Below are 21,894 nucleotides of genomic sequence, written 5' to 3'. Positions count from 1 at the left end.
CATCTGTAATGTCACGGCTGCCATGACGCGTTTTCGGTTGTTGCTGTCGTTTCTGGCGCCAAGAACCATGGTCTTCGAGATTTTCTATGCAGGTAACCGTCACTGGGGGCGCTATTAGGACCTATTACTTCCATTGTACGAAGTACGCAGAAGCATTTCCTTTAAGGCTAGTTAACTCCTGTTATTCAGGAGGAGCTCTTGTTCAATTAATTATCTGTCCATGACAACCCCGCACTGCCCAAAACGTTTATTTCAACCAACGAGAGTTGAATATGAAGCATCTTGGGCAGTCCTGGACAGCCCTGGACAAATTGAAGAGGCTCACTGATCATATGGAGGCTATGGTATATTTTCAGCTCCTGAATTTGCTTCCGGAGCCGGCAAGACATAAAAGGATGTCGTTTAAGATTTGGTGTTTGGGGCTGTTGCTTCATTGGCGCCGTCGGGGAGAGTGTGATTCTGACACTACATATGCCAATTAGCACCGCCAAAAGTAGCCAGGAAGTAGCAAAGTCGCCAAGCACGGTTTTCGGTCACGTCAAACCTGGCAACCCTGGCTGTGTCCAGGGGGCGTTAGGTGTCTACGCTGCGCTCTGCTTTCCGGCGTGTAGAGTACGCAGGAGAGAGAAATGAGGGAAATATGAGCGGGATATTCGCTCCCCTGCTTCAACAACTTGCGTGGTCAATTTTGTCGTTACGGGTCGTTTTTGTATCGCAGTGAATGCACAGCGATTTGTATACTTCCATGGCGTTGAATATAGCTGTATAGCGGTAGACAAAGTTACAAGCCTTTCGCCGTGCCCGACAATGTAGGTGATTGTTGAGTAGCGTAAGAGAGGCGCCCTTTTTCGTGAACTCTCTTAGAATGGCGCAAAGCGCGCCATAACGTGATGAATGTTCTTCGCGGTATTGAAAAGTGGGTGCTTTTCTTCATTGATCCAGGCTTCATAAAGACGCCGCACGACATCGCGAACTTCTCATCGTTGCTTTGGAACGCTCATGGAATTATGCCATTCATGAATTTACAGAGCGGCCGAAATGAAACTACAGCGATCAGCTTTTCACGGCCTTTCTCTGCATACCTGAACAGAAGCTCTGTGTACGCCGTTTTAAAAGGCGTGACGCAACTTTTCGAGACACCTAATGACGTGCGCTCTAAGGTCATCGACAGACTCGTGGGCGCCGACCGGGAGCTAGCGGCAGCTTTGACCGAGGTCGACACATTTCATCTGACGATAGAAGGCCTCGCGACCACCGCTGAAGGACACATCGCCAAATCTGCCTGGCAAAAGATCATCCAGGCTTACAGTTCTCGCAGTGGGATTGTGTTAAGTTCAGCAGCAACTGTCAGCGTGGAAAGCCTGAAGAGAATCTTCACCGTCCTTTTCGACAAACTGGCCCCGCGAGAGGCAGCCATCTACTCGATGGCCCACGTGCTGCTTCCAACTCAAGTGCTCGCAGTTCTGCTCGATGACCACCGCATCGACGCCTGCTTCCGGCTAATCGGAGACACCTTGGGCACGAGTTTGCAGGACCTTGAGTCTTATCTGTTGGGCTTCTTCGACGAGAACCACGAAGCGCAGTCAGTGGCCGACTCACTCGTGTCCACTCTCGAAAAGATGCTTCGAGAAAACTACGCACTGGACAAAGAGAAAATTGGTGCTGCTGTGGCCAAACTGAAGCAACTCAGATTCGACGTGCTCTCAGTGGAGGGCCTGGCCAGCATCCTGAAGAGCACGGCGTGTCGGGGCAACGTGAGCGATCGCAGTCTGTACAGGAACGTCATCCAATGTCGAGGCTCTAGCCAGCACGTAAGGACTGCCAAGAACGACACAACACGCCGACGAGAAAGGTCTACCCTTTCCACGACTACCATTCTACTTCCCGTCGAATCCTTCAAGCCTTCCTCTTTCTGTCATGGACGCGATAACCTGCTAAACTACGCCACCCTCGGAACTGACCTCGCAGTTAGGATTCTGCGCTACGTCTCAGAACCGCTTGGCGGCACTGCTTCGTCTGTCTCAGAGGCGGGAAGCAGAGAAACCCTCATCCCCGCCTTGACCACTAACATCTCGAGGTGCCTGTCGAAAACGTCGACACGCCGATTCCTCGGCAAGGTGCTGCAAGACGTAGCTTCGCAGACGGTCGCCTTCCAGGTGGCGCTGCAAGCCAGCAAATCTCACGCGAGCGTCTGGTCTCGCCTCGAGAATGCAGTCGATGCTCCGGCCTGGAAGCAGACGTACTTCGTCAAGTACTGCCAGGGACTGTGCAGCAAGGCCGTGTCTCACTCGTTTACCGCCGCGTTAGACGCGGCGCTCGTGTGCAACTTGGTCGTCATGAACTCGCCCGAGTTTGCACAACTGTTCGCATGTGAGCGCGGGGACCCGATGGTTCCTTCCGAGTACTGCTTGGCGTTATAAAAGAAACGAAATCAAAGAAGGGTGTGAGACTTGGCTTATTTGTATTGCGTGACAAACGGGCATATAGGAAGAATGAAAGGAATATAGGAAGTGAAAGAAAAGAACTCGGAGATGGCACATGACGTGGAATGCGGTCTCGTCATATCGCTATTATTAATCTTTATGTTCGCGCATCAACTATTCCAACTTGAATATATTGCAAGTTGGAAGAACAGCAAAAGTCACACTGTCGCGCAAAAGGCGAAAAAGTTATTCATCATCATCAGCAGCAGCCTATATTAGGTCCACTGCAGGACGAAGGGCTCTCTTTTACCCTGTCCTGCGCCAACCGATTCCAACTAGCACCCGCAAATTTCCTAATTTTGTCGCACCACCTTTCTCTTCTGCCGTCCTGCGCTTCCCTTCTCTCGGTACCCATTCTGTCACCCTAGTGGTCCAACGGCTGTCTAATCTGCGCATTACATGACCGGTCCAGCGCCATCTTTTTCTCTCACTGTATATTAGAATATCGTCTATACCCGTTTACTATCTGATCCAAACCGCCCTCTTTCTGTCTTTTAAGGTTATGCCTAGCATTCTTCGTTCCGTCGCTATTTGCGCTGTCCTTAACTTGTTCTCAAGCTTCTTTGTCAGTCTCCAAGTCTCTGCCAATTATTAGGCTGCTATACAAAGTATGATCAGCCGTTTTATTAGCTGCATAAACTGATACGCTTACTAACTAAATTAACAAGCACATTTGTCACGTGCGCACAGGCAACCACGAACACATCTCACTCGATGACGGCGGGCACCCACTGTCGAAACGCTGGCTTTATGAGCGGCAGCAGCGGTGATGGAATTTCCGTTTGGGCTACTACTCGCTTAGGCGCGCGAGAACACAGTGCACAGGAAGCCACCAGGTAACCCGGGTAGCCTAACTTGGAAACCGACTCAAGTTACCTTCAATATAGGGCCCGCGCGGAGACGCTGAGCCGCCGCAGCAGAAGACAAAGATGCGTACTAACCTGTCCCCAAGCGCGTCCCCGAGCTCCTCCACTAGCCTCCCCTAGCCCTAGTCTGTCATCTAGCCTTCCCTAGCCCTCTCCTGTCCCCTAGCTTGTCCCCTAACCTCCCCTTCTAGCGCGCACACATCTACCCGCTTCCATAGAGCTGCACACAATCATTCCTAGAGAGGACTCTGGCGCTAGTGTCTACAGGAGCTGCAAGCGGGGCGCTTTGATCAACGTGGGAACGATGACTAGTGCATGGATTTTCCTAAACTTCATGCTTCTGGCTCCAAATGGCTTCGTGACTTTATAAGCATGTCATTTTCAACAAGCACTATGTCGTAAATAACACATAATCATCACTAAAGTTGTCCGACGACATCGTTTAAAGAAAGACCTTCTAGCACAGATGCCCGATATCGAAACCATTACACCCTCGACGAATGCATGGATCCATGCAAAAGCGGCGTAGAACACCCTTAAGAACTTCTCGCGTGCAAGCCAGTGCGTTAAACGCTTGGCGCGTTTCGATTTGGCCATCTCGAGAGGCTGAACCGCTGTAATTAGTAGCCAACATGCGTTTCCGCACAATCTTCTGCATTTAGAAGAGCGTAGATTGTTTTAAAATTGAAATTTCACAGCGTAAAAGAACCACGCCACAGGATCGAAAATCATACATCCATGTATTACCCATCGTTCCCAGGATGGCTGAGTGATAGCAGCGCCCCCTACCCTTCGTTCCCTTGTGCGTATGAGATGATGGCGGGATCCCTCCCCGCCTTCCTCGCTTGCGAGCGCAAAAAGACACCGCCACGCCAAGCCGCCATCCTTCTCGGCTCGCCCTCGCAAGCCTTCCTTCGCACCTACAAAACACAGTGCGCGGCCGAGGTGTTACAGCACTTGGACTTATAGGAAACATCACGGCTGCGACGGCGACAATGACGACAGCTGAAATTCGCCTGCAGCGAACTTATCATTACTATTGCAATAAAAACGGTGCTCATCACACTGACAAAGCTCCCGATATACAACAACTGCATAGTTTGCCGGCAAAAAAAAAAAAATGAGAACTATTGTATGAATGCCGCGTATACAACACTTCCCCAAGAGACCGATAATCTCTTGCAAGCGTCGACACACGCAATGTCGACCCACCAGCCCAGTGTTGCGGGGCAGAGCTACAATATTAGCCACGTGCGTAGAGCATGCTGTTGCCCAGCATTATGTGCGTGCTGGGCTATTCCCTCGGGCTCATCGTAGCCGCTATGCTCTTCATCCGCTTCCCAACGCAAACAGAAATGCGAACACGTATACTCCTGCGCTCACATGGGTTTACAATAAGAGGATTCGCGCTGACAATCGGCAAGGGCTGTATGAACAAGATAATGAACGATTAGTAATCAATTCACATTTAAGGTAATACAATTAAATCAAATGAAACTGGGATAGCCTTGCAGGCGACGATCAGGCACCGGGACGCTCGGCGCGTATACTCGTACTCGATACTTAAGCAATTGCTCCGCGTGGCAAAGTGCTGATCCACGCTCCCGCCGTCAAGCGGCAAATAGAGATATATTCAACGACTATATGACAGATAGAGTATTTAACAGCTCTATACCCACCAAAAAGAAGTGTTCGGGGCACGGAATTTGGGACTATTCTTGCTTACCCAAGTCTTTACCCCGGCTTTGCCGGTATTTTAGTAAAGCAATGTGGCGGGCATACGGAGAAATGTCGACTGCACCTTTCATTTCCAGGGTGAATGCTTTGACTGCGCCGTCTTACCGCGTTTTGTAATGTCCCTTGCTTCAAAATGTTGCGCACTTTGGCATGAAACTGGGTTAGGTAGTGATCCGCTTTTTCAAGACAGCGCGAAATCAGACAAATGATGAAAAGAAGAAGGGGGGGGGGGGACGTACAGGAGCGCTCTCTTCTGCGGTTGGCGTTACGTTCATACATTTGTGAGTGTACATTTTAAAGCTGCTCCGTCTCGGCAACCTCTAGCGGAGCTTTTACTGAACTTGATTTTATTTGGAACTTCACAATTGAAAGTACGCAGACTTGAAATGTACCTTAAAGTCCGCAATCATTGCATTCTATTAGTACTGACATGTGGCGCAGAAACTTGGCGGTTAACAAGAAAAGTTCCGGCCGAACACATCTCACAATGACTGTCAACGGTAATGCGTTTGGCATTGAAACAATGCAGCGACGCAGTGCCGTCGTGGCGTGTTATGTGTGAGACGTGCATTGCAGGGGCACTGCTCTCTCGCGCTTTCTTATAACCACTGTGCGCCATCTAGTGGCGCCGCCGCGAAGCCTGTGCACGGCCTCTGAGATGACGGGCGAAAGCGAGGAGGAGGAGGAGACAAAGGAGAGGAAACACAGGGAGGTTAGCCAGTGTAGGTACCGGCTGGCTACCCTGTGCTGGGGAAAGGGGTAAAGGGAATAAAAGGAGAAAGAAGAAGAAGAGGAAAAAAAAAAGAAAATTGACACAGTAACGCGAAACTACGCGCTACAACGTTCAGAGGCAGTCGCACAATTCACATGTCCTTAAAAACTTCAACAAAGCCCTTAAGGCCTTGAGTGCCGAAGCCCGTCTGGACCAGTGTCCTAGAGCTTTTTCCTCAGTAAAGGGGCGATTGTCCAGTTTTGCGAGAGCGGTCACGAGCACTTTTCTTCGCACTGCGTAACGGGGACAGTCACAAAGGAGGTGTTCAATCGTCTCCTCGCAGCCGCAGGTGTCACAAGTAGGGCTGTCGGCCATTCCAATGCGGAATGAATAGGAGTTTGTGAATGCCACGCCGAGCCACAGGCGGCACAGAAGTGTTGCTTCCGCTCGTGGCAACCCTGGTGGTAGGCGGAGTTGCAGACGTGGATCCAATTTGTGGAGACGTGCGTTCGTGAATGCACTGGTGTTCCACAGATTCTGTGTAAGCTCGCGGGCGAGGGAGCGAAGACTTGTGGCTGCATCTGTTCTTGACAGCGGCATGGGTGTAATCTGGGCACCATCATGAGCCGACCGGGCAGCGTCATCCGCACTGTCATTTCCTGAAATTCCACAGTGACCCGGTATCCACTGGTAGATGATGTTGTGTCCCTTGTTGATTGCGTGATGGTGGAGTAGTCGGATGTCTGCGACTAGTTGCTCATTTGGTCCATGGTTGAAAGGGGACATCAGACACTGAAGAGCTGCCTTTGAGTCACATAAGATGGACCATGAATGTGATGATTTGTGAACAATAAACTCCAGAGCAGATACTATCGCCGAGGCGATAGTATCGACGACCGATAGCTATCGGCACGCGCTGATTGGCTGGGTGAGCAAAAGTTTGATGACGCAGTACTCAACCAGCCAATCAATTGATCCAATTTTGCTAAAACGGGCAATCAGCGCGCGGTGATGGCGAAACCGTGGCCAAAGCAATAGTATCGCCAAAAGTGATCGTTTTAGGATACGGCTCCTGTTTAGCACACGACACAGAGCAAACAGGGTTTCGAACAATGGTACGAACACATTTATTGGCCTCATCGACGGTCATCGTGATGACATATGTACGCACATACAATCTTCTATTACCTAAGTTTCTGTGTCTAATTCCTGTGACTACCCAAAGAGAAATTTGTCCGTCACGTAAGACAATGATTAGCTCATACCCCCTTAAGCAATGGCTCATATTCCTGTGCGCAAGGAAAAAAAATATACTCTCATCTACCTGAGAGTCCACCCATGTTGAAAGAGGCGCTTATTAATAATCTACTGAATATGCATATTCAAGTGATGAGACGTATAAGGTTTTGCATAGAATGAAGCGATTTTGCATCAATCAGCTGAGTTTTTGCACACGCAGAGTTGTTCACGGGCACTAAAAATCCATGGAACCCTAGTCATAAACAGCTTTGCTGTAAAACGCTCGTGTAGTTAGATTTAGGGACTCGTTGAAGAACCCCACAGTGTCAAAATTATTCCGGAGTCCACCACTATAGCGTGCCTCATAGCACAATTATGGTTTTGTCACGTACAGCCCCATAATTCAGATAATGTTTAGTACTTCTGCCACGATGCGATGTGCCATGTGGGGCAATGAATGTGCTCAACCCTCCCAGGGGTTATGAAGTATGGCGCACAACAACCCCTCAAGCAAACACCTCTTCTTGTGACTTCTGTGTACAACGCAGACAAACAGCAGTGGTTCACGCAAGGTTGCGTTGAACATCAATTCACCAATCTCGTCTTAGGCTAAACGTTGAAGAAATGAAACATTCCCCGTCAACATCCCCGCCGATTATCGTCAGTCAAAGCGAACAAAACAAAGCTTCGCTTACATCGATTCCCACAGTGGGTGGAATCCGCATGTTTTTCCCAGCACACTTTGGTGCGTTACCTTACGTCATACATTGAACTGTACCCAGTTGAACAAGGAGATGCCCGTTGATGATATTTCAGTCTAAGACAACGTGACGGGATACATTAAGCCCTTTATATATGGTTATTCATTGTACCGCAGAGATGTTATTTGAAGTAAAGAGGATCAAATACAGATTCTTGTTGTACGTAGCTACGAAAAACAAATTCGTTTTATTTCTCTGCTACGTAAAGTAACCTTCGAAAGAGTGCAAAAAAAAAAGAAGCTTGCACAGAGGAGGCAGCCGGGCACCACTACTCTGGCGAATAATTGAGCATGTACGAGGTCTCGTAGATGCGCCTGAGCAGTGGGTACGCGCGTCCACACTGACCCCGGACGTCGTCGAGGTCGACGTCGACCGCCGCTACGCAGAGCAGCCGCCAGTGCCTGAGCACCTTGGCCGTCTTCTCGAAGACGGTGAACTGGTCCTCGTGCGCCACCCACGAGTAGTTCTCGGCCGTGTACGCGGCGTCGTCTTCGATTCGCTTGACGCGACCGGGCGCGTGGGCACAGACGTCGGAGAACGAGGCCTTCCTTGGCCGTCCTGGAACCACGGGATCGCCTACGTCACGCTTCGACGGAGACCTGCGGGTCGCAGAGAGAGGGTTACCGACTACCGAGGTTTAGTCGTCGAAACATCGACCTTTGAAAAATCCCCAACATGTCGTACGTGTCGCTGTGAGCTTTACACCGCGACAAAGTCTGATTTTTTTTCCCTCTTTCTTTAGCGCAGGAAACCTAACGTATGTGTGTAGCCCATAAACGCGTTTCATATGCACAAAGTGTTGAGTCAGCTTCCAGTTGTGGAGAGCACAGCAAAGCAGTTACTAATCGGTTATTGATAACCCGATTGTTTCGACGCCAAGGACTTTTTCGCTGTTTCCTTCTTTTTTGCGACTTTACTCTTTATGTCCAGATATAACGAGTGAGCAAGTTGTTCCAGTTTTAAACTTTATTCACGCCTTTCACGTTTAAACAATTTTCGATATTTCTCAAGAATCTTTTATACATGTCACTTCCACAAATTCTAAACACTGTTTGATGTCAAGGAAAGTTTGAACAACCTGCTAGCCTTTTCTTGAAGAGCAACGATAAGAACGCAGACCACGGGACATGGACAGGTGCATGTGTATCATGGTAAGTCTAGCACGTGTGGACCGGAGGTATCAGTGATTAGAGTTTTCAAACGACATTATGACGAAGTTGTGTGTAACTTGCGTTGAACTTTATCACGAAAGAAAAAGGTGACTGATGTTTAAGAGAGCCATCTATTTTGCTTGAGGGTAATGAAATCACCTTCATGGAAGATCTCTCGATTACAATTTGGTAGAGGCTCCTTTTTTGGGGGCATTTCTCCAACTAGGTGCTGGATTTCTAAAATTTGTCTATTTTTTAGATCAGTTTAGGTTTGGATCAGTTGGAAGTTCGTTTGTTCATGTAGTTTTCATTGTGTTCCTAGTGCTGCGACATTAGTTTGGCGAGCAACATGAACTATTCCCACGACATGTTTTATTGTTCCCATATCCACGGAGAGCCCAGCCGAAAAACAAATGTAATTTGCGGTAAAACGTTATTAGTATAACGAATGATTCATTATTTGCCTTTTTTTCAGCTGATACTTATAACAAGCATAGCTAAAACGCTAGTGTCAAGTTTCTCGCGCTTAATCAGTATTTTAGGGGACAAACTCAATGTATGGGAAACTATATGTCGAGCTTTGTGGCGTTTTGGTATGCAACATCTTTGAATGACGTCCGCTGTTTACAAGTACACTTGAAGTCTGCGGCTTTCTTGACAGGCCTGGTTGATTCTCCCTATTTTCAATCTCCCACGCGGTAAGCTTAGTCGCAATGGCGTGGCCCTGATGAGAACGATGCCATGGGTTCAATCCCCTCTGCTGCGGCCGCATACCAATGGCCACGGAATGCGATGCAGCTCATGTACCATGCTTTTGGAGAGCGTTAAAGAACTGCATGTGATCAAAATTATTACTGTGTCTTGCTCTTCGGCGTGCCTCATAATCAGATGGTTGTTGCTGTTGTTGTTGTTCTTGTTGTTTACATTATATTTTCAAGACAATTTATCTTGGGAGGCATAGCAAACGCCGACGGAAAGTGCCTGATTAGGCTACGTCGTCCAGACAGCAACTGCAGCAGTGCGACCATTTTCACATTGTTACACATCATATAATCACAATGAGCTGCATAGGTCAGTGCCAATACACAGAATAAAGGAGAACAAGCAAACGTTATACACGTGTATCATATCTTTTAGTGTAAACACACATCATACACCAGAGTGAAATTTATAATACAACGCACAGCACAAACCTAGCCCTGAGAAAGCAATATTGCCCTACCTTGCTTCTTAGATTATATTGAGAAGATTCCCGTCTGCAAAAATTTCAATATATTGGGGTATTATTTCAGGCGTTGTGGTATTAGTTATGTTAATTTCTCTAAGCCATAATTTGTTCATGATCTGCACTTAACTGTTGTATTTCTTCGTGGTTCGCATGGTGTCTGCTGAACCTGATATTTTTCTTCACTTGAAACTTGACACCTGAAACTCCAGAATTCCTTCTTTTAGTGACTTTCACTTTGCTTGGTTAGCACGTTAGCCGTTGACCCATCCGATTCGAAAGATATTGCTCTGTTGTATGTCATTTCTCTTTGTGGTCTTAGTTTATTTTCTCACATATGTTATCCATATCTCACATATGTTCGGGTACAATGCAAGACGTGCAGCTCTAATGAGCATTTTTATTATCGTGTCAGCACTGTTTGCGTGTGTTCCTTTTGTGTCTCGCTTGTGACCGCACTGTACGTAAAATTTTTACCTGCTCATTTCAGACCTTTCTACGTGGCTTCCTTGCCTAAATCTACATGCCCCAAAATATGCCGATAGCGCTCGTCATTAAATTCGCAGCTATGTCATGAAACGCATCTTGTGTACTGCAGACAAAGCAATTTCGCGTGCTTGTTGCGCACATTTACTGGAGAGCAGTGACTACGCACGTATACGCCAGAGAAACAACTTGCTGATCGAGCGCCATCTTTCGGTCACAAGGTAGTAAAGGAGGAAATTGTGTAATCATTCCAGGAAATGCGTGCGCAATTTAGCTTCACCGATAACATAAAAGACGTCCAGGGAATGAAATCGAAACACCTACCTAATTCCGCATCGAATTATTTTCCCTCTTCTATATTCGCTTCCCTTTTGCCTAAACAGAGTCTATATACATATTTATGAAGCTTTGTCGTCAAAAGCTCGTTTCATCGCGCAGGAGACGTATGAACGAAATGTTTGCAGCAAATTTATAGACAAAAAGCGACTACGAGCCGTCACTTTGAAAGGGTGAGAAACCACGTTGACGTTCGGCTTAATTGTTAGCTCCCCTCACGGACTTAAGTATAACTAATGGCTGAGATGGTGAGCTTCGCCAACTAGCTGTCTGGAGGAGTTTCTAATGCTACAAGCTGAGGGGGAGGTGGAGTACATTCTTCTGCAATTTAGCTATGTCGGGTGCTCAGAAGGCCCCCCTCTTTTTGCCACTCTAGAATAGATACTTTCCAAGGGAAGGACCACAGAAAGTTTCTCGCGTTCTGTAGATGAATCATGCGACAGTAAGCAGGATGCGTGGCCAACTTTTCGACATGGCAAGCCACGTATGTACTGTCACGAGCAAAAGTAACGGACCCCTACGAATGCGTGCCGAAAGGAAGCATGCCATCGCCACCTGGTGCCACGCCGTTCAAACTCGTGTGACGTCAATTCCGGCGCACTACGCATGTGCGAATACAATTTTCACGAAAACATATGTGAAACAATTCTACATGAACGACTGGCGATAACATACGTCACGTTGGTGATCATCCTGTTTGTCCTATATGTGCATCAACATCACCGCTGATTATCGTCAGTCAAAGCAAACAAAACAAAGCTTTGCTTACATCGATTCCCACAGAGGGTGGAATAAGCATAATGTTTTTTCCCAGCACACTTTGTGCTGGTGTGTGGTGTCCACGTGTAGATGAAGCGTAGACACACCACGCTTAAGTCACAGCTTCAATTGACATACCTTAGCGTGAAGGCCGTTCCCGAGAGGGCGATGGTGAAGCACGTCTTCTTCCCGAGGTTTTCGTCCAGTTCTTCCAGGACACCCATGACCGTGTGGTGGTTGGAGCGACGGTGCGTCAAGCCGGCGTAGTCCAGCGGGGCGGCCAGCTGCGTCGTGCCCGAGGATTCGTCCATGAGGCCATGGGTCTTCAGGAGGATCCGGTCCAGGACTAGGGACAGCTCCTCGTGCAAGAGCACCGTCACTCCGTACGGCATCATGGCGGACAGGGTGAGGTTGCCCCATCGGCGGTCGGCCTTTGCCCAGGCGAAGAAGGACACGACTTCGCCGGCGGCGTCGAGGTCTCCAAGAAAGGCGTCGTCGTCAAACTCGAAGTTGAGGCCGTCGATGCGGCGGTGCTCGAGCCAAGAGAAGAGCGAGTCGAGCAACTCGCTGCTCTCCCCTGGCATTTTCTTCGCCGTGTAGCCTTCGACGAACACGTTGGCGACGACCTTCCAGTGAGGGTAGAGGGCGTCGCGGACGCGGGTAAGCCGACGAAGAATGGCTTCGTCCGTCGCGTCGGCCAGCAGGTGGAACGTGCCGTTTTCGAAGGACAGGCCGTTGTACACGATCTCGTTGCAGTATAGGCCCGGGAAGTGGCGCAGGGTCAGCGTGTCCGGAGGCGGTCTTTGCAGTGGGAGAAAAAATGCAAACGGTAAGATGGACAGATGGATAGGCTAAGAACAAAAAAGAATCAAGCTGAAACTCCTCTGGGAGTTGGCTAAGTATGCGTAAGCATTATGCCACTTGCTTATCTCCATGCAGCCCGGTGTCACTATCAGTGTTACGAAACTTCATCCAAAGTTCATCTAAATAAGTTGCGAGGCTTGGGACGCAAAAGTGGGCGAGAACCTATCGCCAGATATGCCAGTTAGTGGTGCACGATTGCAGTGCGACTAGGTGAAGGAGGGGGGGGGGGGGCATTGAAACTATAAGACCTATGTGAAAAAATATTTTCGAACATTTTTAACCAGAATACTGTCATACGAGTAAATATTTCGTTTCAAATATTTTCGGTGTATTAAAATAACAAATGCAATTTTTTTTCTATTTCACAATTTATTATTCCGTGCGTGGTGACCCCTACTAACCAGTGATACTGGCGCAAAACTTGGAAAGGCTGCAAACCAGCTATTATTTCGTGCGGTATGGCGTTGCTCACTTGAAAGCATCGGTTACGTCCGAATTCTTTTAATATTATTTCCTTCTGTGTTTGTGTAAAGGGTGGCGTGCGCTTCACTTCGAATTCTGCGTCGCCTAGGGCACTACATTCATTGGCGAAAGCTGCGAGTCCAGGTTTTTTTTTTTTTGTTATCGTGCAAGTTCATGCTGCGGCATCCGACGCGCTGTCTTTCGTCGTGACGGTAAATGCGGAACGCTCCCCGAAGAAACTTCGCGCTACCTTCGTTCCCTCTCCGTAACACAGGTTTTGTGTCTGTCCCGAGTAATTATACTTTAACGCAACCTCACCACGCCAATAAAAGCTAATCGGCCTCAATCCGAACCCAACTGTCCGAGGATACAGGCAAAGTGCGATGTCCAGATAAATATGGTCGCAGTTTCGCCCGAAAGGCGAAGCATCGATTGCGATAGCAAATTAGTGGCCAGCTACTACGAAGTAGGATAGTGGTTTTATCGGGCTTATAAACATGCGAACGTAGGCATCCTAGCTTAGCATGGTGTCACGTGTGCACAAGCAAACATGAAGACATGCCACTCCACGACCGCAGGAACTCGCTGTTAAACCGCTGCAGTGAGGAAACGCTGCAGCAGCAGCGAGCGAACTAATCCGCGAAAACACAGCACAGCGCGGACATTGGACCCGTCGCAAACGGCTTTCAAGGTACAGCGGCCCAGACGGGCGCGCGCGGCCGTCCGGGTTCCCCTGAGAAGAACGCGCAACTACCCCCCCCCCCCGCCCTATCTTACCCTCGACGCCTTGCGCGCGACAGAAGGCGGCGCGCTTCCTCCCCGCTTCCCTCCGTTGCATGCGCGAGTTGAGCCGCATTTGCCGGCTCACCCTCGCACACTTTCACTCGCACATACAGCGTACGGCGCTCGGCGACGATTTTATTGACGTTGGACTTTATATGAAACATCACGGCGACGGCGACGGCGCAAGTACGCGTGGAGTGTCCATATACTTGCTATTCTAATAATAAATCTTATGGTTTTCTTTCACAGCAGACCTCTCCGGGGGAATTATACAACAGTTCGCATGAGTCGGCGGCGTGGTACAGACATATAAAAAATTATGCGTGGCTCGGCTATCGCAAACACCAGAAACAAGTGTAGCTGGGGAAGGTTAATAAAACAGTGTCAAACTGCAGACTTAGTCGAACTTTTGCTGTGCTTCCCGCAGCTCCGCTGGTGTATGGTGTTTGAGATAGCAGAGCCACGCATAATTCCTTTTCCACTGCGAGACAGATGACCGCCGAAGCGAACACGCGCGTTTTCATCCAAGAGCAATGACGTCACACCACCTGTGTCCCCGCCGCGCCGCTCCTTCTCCCCCGTTAGGCTCCACCCACCCTCGCCGCGGCGCTATGCTATTTTTATACTCTGCTTTTGCTCTCTACTCTCTCTTAGCTCTCTCTCTCCAGCTCGGCAAAGCTGCGGACGTCAAGAGAAACCCAGCCAGCTTCTAACAGATCTACTGTAAAATGTTAATAGAGCCAGCGACTCAGCTGTCGTCGAAGCTCCGAGGTGGCCGTATACGACCAGGTCATCGGTGGGCCTCTACGTTTATCCATCCCTGACATTCCCGTACTGCCAGAGGTGGCGCTTTCAGCCAGTGAGCGTTGCGTATGCAGCGTTTCACGCAGTCTTGGACAGTCGAGGGGAGGGGGGGATGACAAATTGAAGAAGCCCAGTGGGAACGCGCATCCGTAGGCAGTCGTCGGTAAGGAGCAATTACTTAGTACAGCCAGCAACGCAGCACTACAGGGCCGTCGGAACACGCAGTCAGGCGACGGCTTCTGGATAGCTGGCGCAAAATGCAGGAACACGTGACAGTTGCAACAGAGTGCATAAAAAAGTATTACGCTTGGATAATGTGACACAGATATAGCAAGATAAGATGCCGTAAAGCTTCGGCACTTTCTTGAGTAGATTTCAGGCCGTGACAAAACAGGTCCATACGGCACTGGAAGGCTGCGAGAACTCCCTGATGCGCGACTTAGTCGTGCGAATCGGCATATATCTCGGACATTATTTTGTTTCTTTTCGATCGCGTACACGACTGTCACCGCGAATGGGGCCAGTTCGTGACGAACAGCGGTGTGGTACCTGAGGAATCCCTCGCGATTGAGGAAGCACAGGATGGGCCTCGGGCTGGGAATGAGCCTTCGCCACTCGTCCGCCGTCCAATGGTCGAGCGGCTCGTCGGCGTCCGGCAACAGCGCGACGGCGGGCGCCCCGGATGTCACCACGTCACGGCCCCTGGCGCCGCGAAACGAGGCGACACCCACGCTGGCGACGATGGCGCACGTGACCAGCACTGCGATGCCGCTGAGCAGGTTGACCTGCGAACGACCAGAGGCGAAGAGCGTGCAACGGCGATGAGAAAGTTTGCGGCTGCAGCTAAGACGAAGAATTTCTGTGCATAGAATCGTATAGTGCATTCTTTCATTCACGGTCGTCGCAAATGAATCTCCGCAAAAACAACGAATAAAAAGAAACAATCGTCGTCTGCGCTTCCGTTTAGACGCATGCTTTTACACCGCGCCGCCTCAAACCACCGGCACATGGCGAAACACACGCACGTCGCACGTCATCTTTTTTTTTTTAACATATATGTAGGACATCAAGCAATATAGAAGCAACAGCGTGGTGGCGCAACCCACCGCCTCGTTCCAAACGGGATGCTCATAGCATCCAATCATCCATCCGTGTAACGTGGTGCAAAATCCCTTTGACGTCAAACTGCTATCTCGCTGTAAATTTCCCCGCCATTCCACCGAGTTTCTTCTGCTGTTGTGGAAAACTCCGCCAAACGTTGCAGCAGCGAATAAATAGTCATTCTCCATTGAAAGCTAGAATAGCGTTATGTCGTCGCTTTAGAGGCGGCGGAAGACGATTCGGCGTCTATGATTTATTTGTGCGCATCTTCCGGAATTCCGTCATTTAACTTTTGTCACATTTGCGCACAGATGGTGTCCAAAACCCGACGTCTGTGACGTGTTTCCGGCTCCCAAAATCGCTTCCGCCGCTTTCAACCAGCTAAACGTAGCCTTTAAAGGGCCCCTCACCTGATCTGGCCATTTTGAGCTGATAAGCGCAGAGCATACAATGCGCGCTAACAATCGTGTTTACAAATAATTAGATCGTTACGTGCCGCGGAAAGGCCTGAGATTTCAATGCGAACGCCGTTTTTCCTTTCCCTCACGGCGACCGCACTTTCCAAGCCGGACGGTGACGCACACGTTTCCCTGCGCCTACGTACTCGTGTCCTCAGTGTGACGTCGCTCGTGGTGGCACGCGACTACGAGAATTATTCAAGGCAGCATCTGTTATTTGTATGATCTGTTGCTTGAATTGACGAATTGAAGTTTAGAGAAATAAGAAAACCCACAAACGGAATGTCTGCGTGTTGTTCGTTTTACTTCGCACAGACACAAGAGTGATGTATTCCGACTTCGTCTGCTTGTTCCCACGGTCGTGTGGTCACGTGCGCAGGTGCCGAAACTATGCCATTTTCCACCGTGTTCCAGCGCGTGATCATGCTCTGCGATCCGCTTGTTCTGCCTCAGTATTCGTGTAGCACTTAATTATAACGCTAGTCGTGTGTCCTTGTGCACAACGCGCAAAATCGTCCGCTGCGCGAAACGAGACAATCGCAACAGCCTGCGCGAAACGCCGTCAGCGGAAGTGCGCAGCGCCGAAAAAGAAAGCAAGAAGAAAAAAAATAATGAAGGGGGGTCCCGTGACGTGTGCGTCACGCGATCCTCGAGGTCCAGTATAGGAGAACGCAGGGAAGGAAATTTGCTTGCGGAGGATAGACGAGGCGAGTGGAGAGGGTGTCTCGCTTGGCGGTGGAGCTCGCCTGCTGAAATCATGGGTTCGCGGCACTGAAATATTTCTATCTCGGCTATCAATGGACCGATTTGAAAAATTTTGCGCCAGAACGCTCTCTGAAGAACACGTAACAACTTCCAGCGTACAAACGAAATTTTCTATCGGGCCTGGTGAGGGGCCCTTTCCACATCTTTAATCCAGAGGGCGCCACCATACGAATTTTGTATTTGGAGGCCACTTATTGATTGAGGGGACAATATACTTTTTTATAAAACAAAGAATTTTTTTGCCTTCAGCGTTCTGTGTTGCGTTCCTTTGGCCGTAATACTCTGTATTCATTTTCTCTGTGTTCTCTCTCTTCGCAGTCCATCCACCTGATACACCATCAAACCGTGTCTGACTCCACAAAGGAGGATTCGCTTAGGAATTTGGAACAGAACTTGAAGCTGGGAACAGCGAACAAGAAAAGCACCACCACAGTCGTCGAAAAGAAATGCATTTTGTACTCATTTTCGCCGAGCTTTGATGACAATACCAGCACATTAGCTAGTATACATGGCGGGGTAATCTGGATGCTCCATCTTCGTAGCACAGCGACCGGCAGCGATTTCCTATGGTACATATTTTTTTAAGGCAAAAGAAAGCTCGTCGTCCAGGGTGTTGAAGTGTAAAGGGTAACGCGGAAAACGTGAAAATTTGTTGAATAACGTTTTTTTTTCGGTCTGCAGGCACAGTCGATTTATTTGTAGCCCTGTGATTAAAACAGTGTTAAGCGTACAGGCCAGCGATTGTATAGTGGCGTTATACAGGCGACAAGTGTAGCGCCAGCCGTGAGAAGTTATTTTTTCGTTTTAGAAGACAATTTTCACGTCGTTTATGCCTCCCGAACCATGAAAGCCACTCTATATGACGACATACACATGCCTTTGCCATTTATTGTCTAAATTCACTGGAAATATACAAGTGAAATCACTGTTTTAGCAGGATCTCGGAATGAAATGTTTTTTTTTTTTTTTAGCTCTGGTTTTAGTTTTGTTCCACTGAAAAACCTTCTGTTCCGGTTTTGCTCCGGAACGAAAAGGATAATGGTCCTTGACGATTCGTACCCATTCTAGTTCTCATGCAAAAGAGTTTTCGAAGCAAAGATAAAAACAGTATTTATTTTTCTCAATAAATCAATTACGAATTCTCAGATCATGCTCGATGCCTTGACTCAAGGAACTCAGCCTGATCTCAAGACCGGCACGTCATGGTGAGTACTCGCCGATATAGAAGAGCGCTGCTCCGATAAAACGAACTGAAACGAACATAAACAAACGGTGAAAGTCCGGCAACAAAGCGTTGCAGCCGTAGAAAACAAAATGGTAAGCTCTCCAGCGCGCAAGTCCTGGATTTTGCTACACTTCTTAAAAAGTTTGCGCCTATTGGGGCTGATCTCTTCCCGCAACTATAATCGTCGTCTGCCTTTCGTGCGTTTCCTTTACTGAAGACTATGCGCTTGCTATGTTCCTGTCGAGAATGCTATGTCACGCTGACGACGCGCACGCCGATAGTGACCTGGCAGTACCAGGTTCGCAGTGTTAAAGAAGGGAAATGCACGCAAGATAGAAGACGATTGCACTCTTAAAACTGTTGCACCCTTTGGGGTGTATATCTGGGGCGCTATAACGTAAAACTATTCCAAAGTTTTCTATTCCAATTCTGCTATCAGCCCTCCACGATTGTTGAAAAACTTTTTTTCGAACACGCCCACTTCACACCTCTGTCACGCGACGTCCCGAAAACCGCGATACCTCCCCATCTGATATCATGTGTATACACTGATTATGCATGACTTGAGAAAAAAGAAAAACAGTTATTTCTGATTCGACCCCTTTTCGCCATCAGCCCTCGGCTATTGGTAAAAAGTTTTCGGGCTGCACCCACTTCACCTGCCTGTAACGCGACGTCACAAAACCGCCCAAACTCACCGCGTCAAACTGACGTGTACGCGATAAAGATGCATTAATATGCCGAACAAAACTGAATTTTCTTCGGAATAGCCGCAGGCTGCCCCGTTCCGAATGGAATAAAAGATAGCTGCCGCCGATCGCTGAGACGCTGGCTACTCGCACCTGCCGAAGAGTATGGGTTTATTTGCGTATTACAAAGCTTCTTGCGTGGCCGTGTAACGTTTCCGAGCCCTTTTGGCACGTTTACCACCTCATTCTGCCAACTCTTCTTTGCTGAGGGTCAGTTTTTGCGTCATTCTTAAGCTTCCGTTGCATGCCGCCGTGATTTTCGACCACCCACCACAAGCTAAGTAAGGGACAGCCGACCAATCGCAGACGCCGGCACCACCCTCTTCATCCGGTTATCGATTTTCAGTGAACTGGCTCTGCCCCAGTGAATCCCTCTCCACTTGAGCGTTCTCCTCGCCTCTTGTCAGCCAATTAGATACGACAAGCCGCTCAGTGTAGGCAATGTTATTCGTTTTTCAAGCAAACAAAAGTGACCTCCTATGAACGAGGAAAGCGTTTGATTGGCCTGTTCAGACAACCCTGCGGGTGACCGCCCGGTGCTTGCGTCGATGGTTACGCAAATTTGACGTCAGAAGATTGGAATAGAAACATATTGGAATAGTTTTACGTTATAGGGCCCCTGCCCTACAACGATAATCGTCATCTGCTTTTCTTGCATTTCCTTTCTTGAAAACTCGGCGCTCGTCGCTTTCCTGTCGAGAAAGCTCTGTCACACTGATAACGCGCAAGCCATTCGTGACTGGCAAGTACCGGGCTCACAGCGTTAAAGAAAGGAAACGCGGGAAAGACAGATGACGATTATCGTTGCGGGACAGGATAAGCCCCGAAGGGTGTAATTTTTTTAAGAGTGCGTTGTTGTGGGACGAGATAAGCCCCAAAGGGTGCAAACTTTTTTTTGAAATTGTACGATGCCAATCTGCCAGGGCACTGACCGCCAGACTCAGATTAGTGGAGCGCTCGACTGGCTATCGCTCGCACTATCTCTGCCGGAGACACGCGCTTACGCAGACCGCTGAGATACGCGATAGTTCTGACGCTGCCTAACGTCGGGTGTTTCGGATTGCCCACTTTCCCCTTGAACCGCAAACCGATCAAAGATATTTTGGTTTCACTCTGAAGCAAACTCGTAAGTAACGTTTCGGTTACGTTTTCGTTCCGGTCAAAAAATGTGGTGCTTTTCTTTTTCGTTTTCCGTTTTTATTTTCATTCCGTTCCGACACACGGCTTTATTTAGTAAATAAAACGCCGCGATTGCGCCTGCGTTTACACCTACCGGTAACGAGGCGTAGACATTGACGGTGTTAATCTCGCAGCGTTGCCAGCACTGTTTTTGCAACAGAACGAGTATTAAATTGAAGCTCGCGCGGAGCCAGCACAACACGGTTAGACTCACTCTCAAACTTGCAACGCGCGCTCTATCATACAATCCAGTGGTCCACCGGACACTCGTTTGCGCGAAGGCCGTGCCACTTGCCAACGTGACATTTCTCCACATCGTAATACGCACTGAGGAACGTGAACACACTTATAAAATCTCACAAATACACTTTTAAGCGAAAAAGAAAGACGCGTAGCTTATTGGTAGATAACTTAGTACATCGATCCGTGTTCATGTGGCGGGACTCCACAGCTATAGTTCCAGCTTATAGTGTCGCAGGGTGAGCTCTTCGCGACTTGCTTTATTGTCGATTTAAAATTAACAGTTTGTTTTTAAAACACTTCGTTCGAAAATGCCAATAGAAAGCATATTCTTTTAATTCTCACAAAATCTTCCGTAACTTATTTGTCACCTGTCGGTCTCTTTAACGCGCGTACGTATACGGCCACCTGTCCAATTAATTCCGGTATTACAACAAATAAGTTTTGCTCTTTCAAAACAAAAGAAAAAAAAGGCTTCTCACAACGCAGATGAGATGTCGGTTCGTTATTGCCCTGGTGGCGCAACGTCGACCATTTCCCGATTCATCCTAGAGATTCGTGGCATTAATTGGGCCTACTCACCAGGTAGTTGGGCACGAGCACCTTCTCGCCTTTCTTAGTCACCTCGAAGTCCAGAGGCTTGCCGCAGTTCTCGAAGTACATCGGGTCCCGCATGTTTACTCCTGGTTCGGCTGGAAGCTGTTCGTTGTTGGTATCTCCCTCAAATCGCGGCTGCTGCTCGCGAGGCCAACGGCCGTGTTCTTCTTCCTCTTTTTTTCTCATCCTTCGTGAAGACAGAGATGATGATGATGATGATGATGATGATGAAGCCTCAGTTAATGGCACAAACCCACTGAGGGGGATAGGCCACGAATCGGGTGGTAATATGATTCAATAAATAAAATAAAATAGGTGCTATACGAAATTTGGTTTCGTTTTCCTTTTATGGTGGCGCATACCCACTGCGGAGCATTGGCCAAGATTTGGACATGTTATTAGGAAATTGCAGTTGCTGCTAAAATTGGTAAAATTGTCAGAAAGAAATAAATGACAAATGAGAAAACTTAAACGCCGACCGCAACAAACAGCCCAGTTTCAGATAATTTAGACATGCTGCAGCCTCTGTGCCAAATCTTAGGCTTAATATACAGATAAATGTGCCATAAAGAGCTCGCTAAAATGGATGTTTTTCGTACCGAAACAGAAAAAACACCGCCATATCGCCCAGTGGAAGTGGCGTACAGTGAAAGATGTGGATTGGATTGGATTGGGAAAACGTTTATTGACAACCAGCGCCCGCGCTGTCTGCTTTCCCAAGGCCAGACAAGTTTGCCCTGGCAAGCAGGCAACTGCTATGGTGCGCCCTGGCCTTGACCCCATCCTGGTTTGCTCCCAAGTAGTCGGTGGTTAACTGTCTTTTCTTAACTTTATTGGGTTTTTTCTCATTACTTTGGTTGAAAGTCGTGGTTATCGATAAAGTGATGTCTGTTTCATCTCCGGGCCCGAGGG

The 21,894-nt window shown here is 48.5% G+C and overlaps 1 protein-coding gene across 1 annotated transcript; it reads right to left on the bottom strand.

Moving 5' to 3' along the window:
• Positions 1-6,778: 6,778 nt before the first annotated feature.
• Positions 6,779-21,506, bottom strand: LOC126529196 (uncharacterized). The gene is made up of 4 exons (XM_050176791.2): positions 20,968-21,506; positions 15,218-15,453; positions 11,894-12,556; positions 6,779-8,397 (listed from the first exon to the last, which is right to left on the bottom strand). Exons 1-4 carry the CDS (start codon positions 21,166-21,168, stop codon positions 8,067-8,069), a joined length of 1,431 nt encoding a protein of 476 aa, XP_050032748.1. The 5' UTR covers positions 21,169-21,506; the 3' UTR covers positions 6,779-8,066.
• Positions 21,507-21,894: the final 388 nt, after the last annotated feature.

Source organism: Dermacentor andersoni, chromosome 8 (assembly GCF_023375885.2).
Source record: "Dermacentor andersoni chromosome 8, qqDerAnde1_hic_scaffold, whole genome shotgun sequence".
NCBI lineage: Eukaryota > Metazoa > Arthropoda > Arachnida > Ixodida > Ixodidae > Dermacentor > Dermacentor andersoni.
This window is presented reverse-complemented; position numbering and strand designations above follow the sequence as displayed.